The sequence below is a fragment of the Ylistrum balloti genome, unplaced genomic scaffold, assembly GCF_031769215.1.
Source record: "Ylistrum balloti isolate Yb309-2 unplaced genomic scaffold, AGI_CSIRO_Ybal_v1 Utg370964, whole genome shotgun sequence".
In the NCBI taxonomy this organism is placed as follows: domain Eukaryota; kingdom Metazoa; phylum Mollusca; class Bivalvia; order Pectinida; family Pectinidae; genus Ylistrum; species Ylistrum balloti.
In genome coordinates this window covers 172,561-181,292 of record NW_026782542.1, presented here as the reverse complement: position 1 = coordinate 181,292, position 8,732 = coordinate 172,561, and the positions used below count along the sequence as shown (strand labels likewise).

At 32.4% G+C, this 8,732-nt stretch overlaps 1 protein-coding gene across 2 annotated transcripts; it reads right to left on the bottom strand.

Annotated features, from left to right (window-relative positions):
• Nucleotides 1–442: 442 nt before the first annotated feature.
• Nucleotides 443–8,626, bottom strand: LOC132559755 (chromatin complexes subunit BAP18-like). 2 transcript variants are annotated; one of them, XM_060224379.1, is made up of 6 exons: nt 8,555–8,626; nt 6,632–6,726; nt 6,158–6,259; nt 5,465–5,634; nt 3,482–3,571; nt 443–2,884 (listed from the first exon to the last, which is right to left on the bottom strand). In XM_060224379.1, exons 1-6 carry the CDS (start codon nt 8,570–8,572, stop codon nt 2,862–2,864), a joined length of 498 nt encoding a protein of 165 aa, XP_060080362.1. In that variant the 5' UTR covers nt 8,573–8,626; the 3' UTR covers nt 443–2,861. The 2 variants fall into 2 exon arrangements, with proteins under 2 accessions (XP_060080362.1, XP_060080363.1); XM_060224380.1 differs by lacking the exon at nt 6,158–6,259.
• Between the last annotated feature and the right edge of the window lie 106 nt (nt 8,627–8,732).

Below are 8,732 nucleotides of genomic sequence, written 5' to 3'. Positions count from 1 at the left end.
AATTATCAATGTTTGTAGGAAGACTCAGCTTTCTGAGATATATTCTGATGTTAGTCAACCTTAGCATCCCCAAAAAGATGTTCTTTTTTTGCAATCTTTGTTAGGCTTCATCCCTGGAACCTGTCAGCCAAATACCATGCTTTTGTACTATTTGGTTCAACAGAAGAAATCATTTAAAGGTTTTAACAAATTTGGCTCCTGTGACCTTGAATATGAATCAAGGTAATTTCTTTTCACAAAAACTGTTGGGTTTCATCTTAGTAAATGTCCAGCCAAATACCACGAAATTTGGTCTTCTGATTATTGAGAAGAAGTTGTTTAAATGGAAAAGTTGGTGCCAACAGAAATGCAGAAGTATCAGCTCACTTTGCCTTTTGGGCCCGGTGAGCAAAAAACAAAAATATTCTTGCTGATTGAAGTCGCTCATAACAAGAAAACAGGATATCATTTCCTTACTCATTTTATTGTTTACAAATCATTGCTGACTGTGAAAAATGTAAAATTCTGAAATGTTGTTAAAAACAACAGAGATCAGATTTGACAGGATGCCATTGAGTCTGCATGGAGACTCTGTAGTCATATAAGTATATAGATTATAGTAAACTTGTACGATGTAAACATCTGAATTTGTTAAAATTTACTAAATTATGTCAATTGATACAAATTCAATATTACCATACCAATATTCATAAACATGGTAATTCATTTATATCATATACAACAGAGTTTATCTCTCAAAGAAACAGCTAAGTGGTTTACATTAAGAGCTGGTCCAGTTGGAAAATTATCAAAAAATGTTAACACACATATACAGGATGTGACAGGATAGAAGTTCTTATAACACAACCAGTAGAAGATTTGAGTGTGATGTGTCAGTGACTACACGATCACATTCATCAGACAAATTCTATTGACATTACCAACCTGAAGATAATGTTCCAAAATATACAGGACATGGTTTGATGTAACAGTCAGAACTAGGATTGTATTATATTTCAAAATTTCTATTTCATCAAATGAATAACGATAAACCCAACATATTCTTCACTTCAAAATTCTTCATAAAAAATTGTACACAGAGCTTGCTTGATGTAGAAATTTTATAACTGGAAATTAGAGATATTATTGTTAATTCGATACACACACTGTTTGTTCTGTATATCAGGTAGCTTATCATTCTACTCTATACCTGTTCTTGTATTCTAGGTTAAACCAATACACTATCATAAAGAATAAAGTAAGCCTACCTTGAAATAAGATTCATGTCATTAAGATGTACTGGATTGATCTTAATATTTATATAAAAAAGAACTTCAATGTTCGTTCATCAGAATTTCTTGGCCTTTCAAGATCTTCTTGATTTTCTGAAATTTTCAAAACAAAATGAGTTCCATGGGCCTGTATCCCTTACCTGGATTAGTTTGCCAAAATTGATTAATCTAACCTAAAGGGAAAACCTTTTCAACACTATCTATTTCCACTATTAGGCCCCCTCCTCCCTCCTCCTCTTAAAGGGGTTTACATGCACTCTCTTCACCAAAGGATGCTTCAGATCAAATCTGGACAAAATCCAACCATTCCTGAACGAGGAGTAAGATTTTAAATAATTGGGTCTATTCCCCCTAATGTGGGGCCCCACTCCTCTGGCTCCAGATGGTCAAGACCCTCTGTTTATCAAAAATGATTTCCTTTTTTACCCAAGAATGCTAAACTTGATTTAGACAAAATCTGAAGACTTCTAAAGGAGTAGGATTTCACTGGTCAATCAGACCAAGTGGGCTATTAAATTGAAGATATGAAGTCATGACATTTCTGTGCTGGTATATATTAACACACACACTGGATCATCACTAACATGATTTTCTGACAACCAGCACTACAAACCTGTAAGGAATAATTGTCAAAAATACATGGACCTCAAAAAATCAATATGTCAGCTTTAACTGATTCTTTTTACATGTATTTTGTAAACAGTTTAATATTCAGGAAATGTCCAAAAATTTACTCATGATACACAATAAAATAAAGGCAACGAACACAATATGGTTTATAATGAAAATAATGAAGTTATACATATTTACAAAATGATATTATATAATGGTATTTATACAATGAAAATGATGTCTGTCATTTCTATAAAACTCAAAATAAAACCTAACTGACATTAAAAAAGCTTATTAAAGTTATGTACACACAATTCATATTACAATATTTTGTATCAATGCTGCCTCTCCACAGAAAGTAAAAAACATTTATACATAAATTTTACATCAACTCTCTCACTCAAAAATCACTCAAGTTTCGTCAACTATTTTTCAATTTTTTCTTTATAAGGAAATTATTCCTGATTATTTCCTCTATGAAATATCTGTTATTGTTGGATATTTCTGAAATGAGATTTGCAGTTTCAAAGACTTCTGAATTAGCAGGTACATACAGTACAATTTGCTAACATATTTTGATAATTTTGAGATTATAATCCATCCAAACAAACAAGATAATATAGTATAGTCTTATTACAAGATCAACACTACATTAGATATGAAAAAGCATTATATATGATGACAACCCTAATGTGATAAACAAAGGGAGGTTATCCAGTATTGTCATGCCATGAAACACTAACACAACACACTCGCACATATACACACTTTCATAGTCACTTTTCTGAAACATCATTAAGATATAGATGTAATCAACAAATGCAATGAAAATCCTCAAAGCAAATTATCTTTTAACAATATTTGATTTGGTACACAAAATTTCACAAGAAATTTGTACCTAACTAATCGTCAGACTAATTGGTAGCAGAGTTTCATCATGTTCCCACACTGACAGGGGTATCAAAGGCTTTTCTTTAGTCATAACATACTAGAATCCACATCTGAAACACAAAAAAAATACAGATTTTATTATAAATTATTTAAACTTTATTTTGATCATGTCTATAGCAATGTCTACATCAAAATTGATCCTTTTCCAACAGTGGAAGACTTCTGTGGAGTAAAACTCTAATGGCTGGCTTGATTTCTTGTCTAAAAATGTTGTTGTCATCTATCAATCATCTGTTTTACAACTACTATCAAGAATTTTTAGTTGTGAATGCAAAAAGGAAATCTTTATCACAATTGTATATCCTTATAGTCACTTCCTTTTGCAGCAAAGTATTTATTCTGTTTTGATTTAGTTTGTTTGTTGGGTTTATCACCACGTCAACATTTATAGGCCTTTCAGGACCTGGTGACCACCTTACTGAACAACATAAGGGAGGCCCATTACAGGCTATCAAGAGCAATTAGGTCTGAGGTGCAAGAAAAATGTATCTCCTCCTGTGTAAGATTAAAAGTATATTTTTGACAATATAGGCTTCTCATACAAGCTGAAACAGTTACTCTAGTTAATAAATTACTTAACATGTAATATTTAAATTGAATACAAAAAAGTATGACGACATATCTGTTTCTTGAATTCTACTTCGTACCTGAGTCAAACTCTAATTTCTTAGAGGATGATGAATCACCTTCAATATCCACATCACTTTCGGGAGCATTCAATGCACTGAGTGTCACATCTGAAAATTAGACAATAACCTGAACAACGCTCGCAACAATAACAAAACTGAAGTGAAATTAAAAAAAAAAGTAATAATAAAAAACAGAACAAAAAGGGAAAAAAAGAATTCCAGTACAAACCATAAATTTTAACAAACAACAGAACAAGGAAAGTGTATATGTCACAAGTTAGAAAACATTTCTGGGATCAATCCATGTCATTATGAAAGTGAAACATGTCTAATCTACCATCCAGCAGTACACAACATATGATAATCAACTTTTGCATAGTCAGAAATTTATGTGAATTATGTGAAAGAATGCCTGAGCTCAGAGTTTGAGCTATTATTGACGATAATGCGTAAAATCAGAATTAAGTATTTAAAATGGTCCTAGCAAGGCAGAAAACTAGACCGAAAGGTATAATGGCACTTTCTGAAGCTTCAACAATTATTAGGAAAGTACTGGCATCATTACCTTATCAAAATGTGATAAACACAGTTGCTCTTTGACAATACCAATGCTAACATCCTGAGGCCTGTGCATACTGTAAATCACTTGAATTTCATAAATACTTATCTCACAATCTCATCTCTGCAGACATATTCCTGAATATATGATTTCATGAACAGTAATATAAAAATGACTTTAAATTTGTGAATGATGATTTATTAGAGACATGTACTATGGAAAGCTCCTATATTCAGAGTTTTATCATGTCTGATACAGACTAACCTGTCTAATCTGTGGGACAAAGCATATTTCTCAGATTAACCTGTGTAATCTGATTTAATTAGATGTTTGTAAGATTACCCTGTCCAGTCTGACATCTAACTGAAAAGCAATCAAGCTGGAATAGATTAAATACTAACGCTAAAACACTCAGATGTTTATTAAAAAGACAGATCTCAAGAATAGAGATTTGTTCTCATAATCCTTACCATCACTTTCATATTCACCGGTTGTTGGCCCTAATGACCTTTTATGTGTTGATGGGCCGTTAGAACAGTAATAATAATAATAATTTGCGGATCAAAATTTTCCCACATTTGTACTGACCAGTGTTCCCACATATCTCTGTACTTTACATTGCTATTAGAGTATTAGAAAAGACAAAGACTGATCCCTACATAACACCTGTGGAGTTCACTTAGTTTACCAACAGGAGACATGTACACTAAATATACATCCCAAAGATGCTCACCATAAATTGGATTCACTAGTAGGTCATAACTCTGTCTAAAATAGAAAGTTAACTTTCTGCAGAATTCTTGTCATTGTGGAAACGATACTTAAGATCGAAGAAATAAGCAAACATTAACACAACCAGGCAAACGTTGATACACTGATGTGGCAGGTAATTCTATTAACGATATTTCAATATATATAAGTTTTTCTTTCCATGTTAAATTAATTTATATGCCTCTCTTATTAATCTGACAACCCCATTATGTTAATGCGAACATTTAAAATATAGTGTCTAGACGCGTAAAATCAATATACAAAATAAAACACAATTAACTGACTTAACTAGCACATTAAGTCAAGACTTTACACACCTAACTATTAAATGATTTACCTGAAACCAAGTTTTGTTGAACAAATGAGCTATCTATATCATATCATTTAAGTCCTTCTAAATATTCTGATGAAAAATTTCATCAAAAGTTATGATTATTAGTCTACTTCTGACTAAAGTAAAAAAAAAGAACAACATGATTTTAAAAACGTGATCTGATCTTCCTAAAGAGAGGTTGATATTAATGAAAATATCCATCACATTTTATACAAATTTTTGTGGCTGTTTTAGAACATATATCTATATATCTACTTCTCAGTATAAGATCACTGAGAAAGGATGAATTTATTTTAGTTTCTCCATCAAAAGTAAGAAAGATGACTTTGCAACCCACCATTCTTCTGTTTCTTGGCCTGTGGTTCCCCACCCACAGCAGCAGCAGTGGGCGTGGTAGTTACAGTCACAAGCTTCTTATCGATCACTACCTTCTTGGGAGAGTCGGTGGGCTGGGGCAGACCAGCATCCTCATAAGACTTCCGTTTCATTTGTGTTCGGATCTGAGTACTAACATAGGAGATACAATCATATATTACCAACAAAATCTTAAACTTGTATCCAACTCAATTCCATTGTGTGCACTGTGGTATACTGTACATGATGACAATTGAACAGTGTATGAGCTTTGAACAAACAATATACTGGATGCTTGATTAGGTTACTTATTATGTGAAGTCTTAATTTTCATTTTTCCTAATTCCATTGATATCGAACCTAGATATTTATGTACTGCTAACACGAATATTTAGGGAAATCTTCGTCAATCAAAATAAGTATTTTAGGATGAACAACAAAGAAACATCAAGGCATACTAACGAGCATCAAAAACATCTAACTTCTTATCACATGCGATGAAATCTTTTGTTTAGGCAAGCTTAAAGTTCCAAAGAATTTCCTTCAAAACTAATATAATGAAATCTAAATGTTAGAGTTTTGTTCTAAAATAAATTCAAACATGTATATGTAGTCACATGCAAAATAATAAATATCATGTTTTAAGTTTCAGTTCCAGACAAGATTCTGTACTCACATTGTCCTTGTTTTAATAACATCACTTAATTTGTCCAAGTCATCACCAAACCTTTTCACAGCATTTCTCAACAGATCTATTTCCTGTTGTGTCCACTTCCCACTGTTCCAAGGTCAATAGTACATACAGTACACACAAGCTACACTACATTACCGTCAAATACACTTCTATAATCAAATTTCTCTTAATTACCTTTATTACTATAAAGACAGGTGTGTGACAGGGGGGCTGTATGTGCATCCTTGCGTTCTACTTTAATCTAATATTCTTTCCCAAAATAGCGTTAAAGCACATTCTTACTTGAAACTTGCTTAAACAGAAAATTTTCATAGCTGTCAGTAAAATCTTGATTTCACCCAGTAACTTCACTTCAGTAAGATATTTTTTATGGAAACTGCAGATATCATTAGAAATTTCAGTAAATCAACAATAGAAAAAAAGTGACTTTTTTTCCTGTAGGAGTGAAAATCTTACCTTGAGGGACTTGGCTCTGCCGTGGGATGAAGTTGCATTGTAAGATCTCCTAGCTTACTAAAGGCTGCTCCAGCCGCTGTGAATATCTCACCCACCTACAAAACCGCATGATATAATACATGAATATCAAATTTTCAAATATCATTACTTCATCTGCTACCAGAATTTATATAAATATACATTAACAGGAAATGCTTCATGCCATGGACTTAGTATCCACATAGGCAGCAACAGTAAGATTTGTTTCAGGATTTGCATACCCGATATATGCTTGATTATGAAAATCTCAAAATTTTCAGCTCAAGAAAGCCTGTTTTACATTAACAGCCCTCAACTGACATGAAAAACTGAACAAAGTTACCTCCTTCCAATATATTGATTTGATTTTGAGTTTTAACAGTCCGTTAACAAACAAAGTCATTTATGGCCAAACATGTTTGTTGAGAGCAAAACTGTTCAGGACTTAAAAAAGAATATTTTTAAAGTCAATAGCCAAAGATAGCATTATGTTTTGCACATTAAGATAACAATATAAGAAAAATCAACAGCATATTAAAAACATGTGTTTCTTTTAAGGACATCATGTGTATAACATTATTTTTCAACTAGTAAAAAAACTAACGCCATACTCCAGTTGAAAAACAGACTTAGCATATCATTAATCCAAGATGTTTGTGGTTTTCTTTGAAATTTTCAGTCAAGAAAAAGACACTGAAACTACGGATCACTGTGGAGAGTGTATACACATCTCATGTCATACTTTGTACAATTATTCATAGAAGAGTTGGAGACTGTAAATTACTTTCTGTTGAGAGTTATCTCCCTTAATTAGGCATTCAAAAAACATTGGTTGCTGTGAGAGTGACTTGTAAGTTAAATTTGAATGCTAATTAAAATAAAATAATTATTAAAGCCACAATAATACTCAATGCTACCAGAATATATCTCATTTTCTTTTAAAGAGTTGGCACAAAGTGTATGGATAAATAGCTTTTTATATTGATTTTACTTTTAACACATTGACTGTTGCAATACATACAGGAACCATACATTCCATAGGCAAAAAAAAATAGGCCAGACACGACCAACACAGCATGGCTTCACTGTTTTGTCTTGTGAAAGGGAGAGTTCTACTTCAGCAGATGTGGTACAATAGCTTATACAGGTCCTTGTGGAAATATTGATTGGAATTTACTGAGAAATCACTTAACAATTAATATTTTAATCAAATAAACAGTTGTAAACATTTTTGTCAACAAGCAGTTACAACTAGACTTTCAATTTTCATCAAAGCTCACAGTACTATCAAATCACTTTTAGGATGCACCTATATCAAATCAGTTGTAAAACTTCAATACCAGATGTTCTTTTCCAGCTTTGCCTTTTGTTATATGAAATATCATTTGAGTCAAAAACAACTTCTTAATCTACATTTGCCACATTGTTCCTTCAAGGAAATTATGAAATGTGTTAAAGGGTTTAAGTTCCGTTTACAACCGAAACCAACAACAAAATGAAATTAATATACAAAAAGTCTTTTCTTCAATAACCGACTCATTTGCCAAGGTTTTTTTTCTGTCTGACGCCAATGCCAATAAGAAATTCAATATTTTGACTCACAGAGCAGACATGTGATGCACATGCACAAAATGTAACTAGATAAACATATGTCGCAATCAGATAAAAAGACGAAGAACAAATAACACATAATAAACAAGAACCAATATATAGCATTGACGATATGATAACATGTACACAACCCAAAAACCACAGCAACAAGACAACTCGTCTTGAAATATTCAATGTACCATGATATGGCGATTTGTCTTCTTAAATCGGTTAAATGGAATTAAGTTACTTAACGGTACAGTGCACACATTGCGATATATGCATAATTTAAAATGGGACAATAAACTTAAGTACCTTGCTTGCAGAACTCATGATCCTGCAAAGCAAGTATAACAGATGAAATGATGAAAAGCGCGAAGCAGTGCGTTCTTTCTTCTTCTCAGCCGGGAAACACCGGATACAGTAAAGTTTACAACGGAACAAGCCGCATAGTCTTTAAACAAAAGCATATAAAGCACTTAACTTTTTAAAC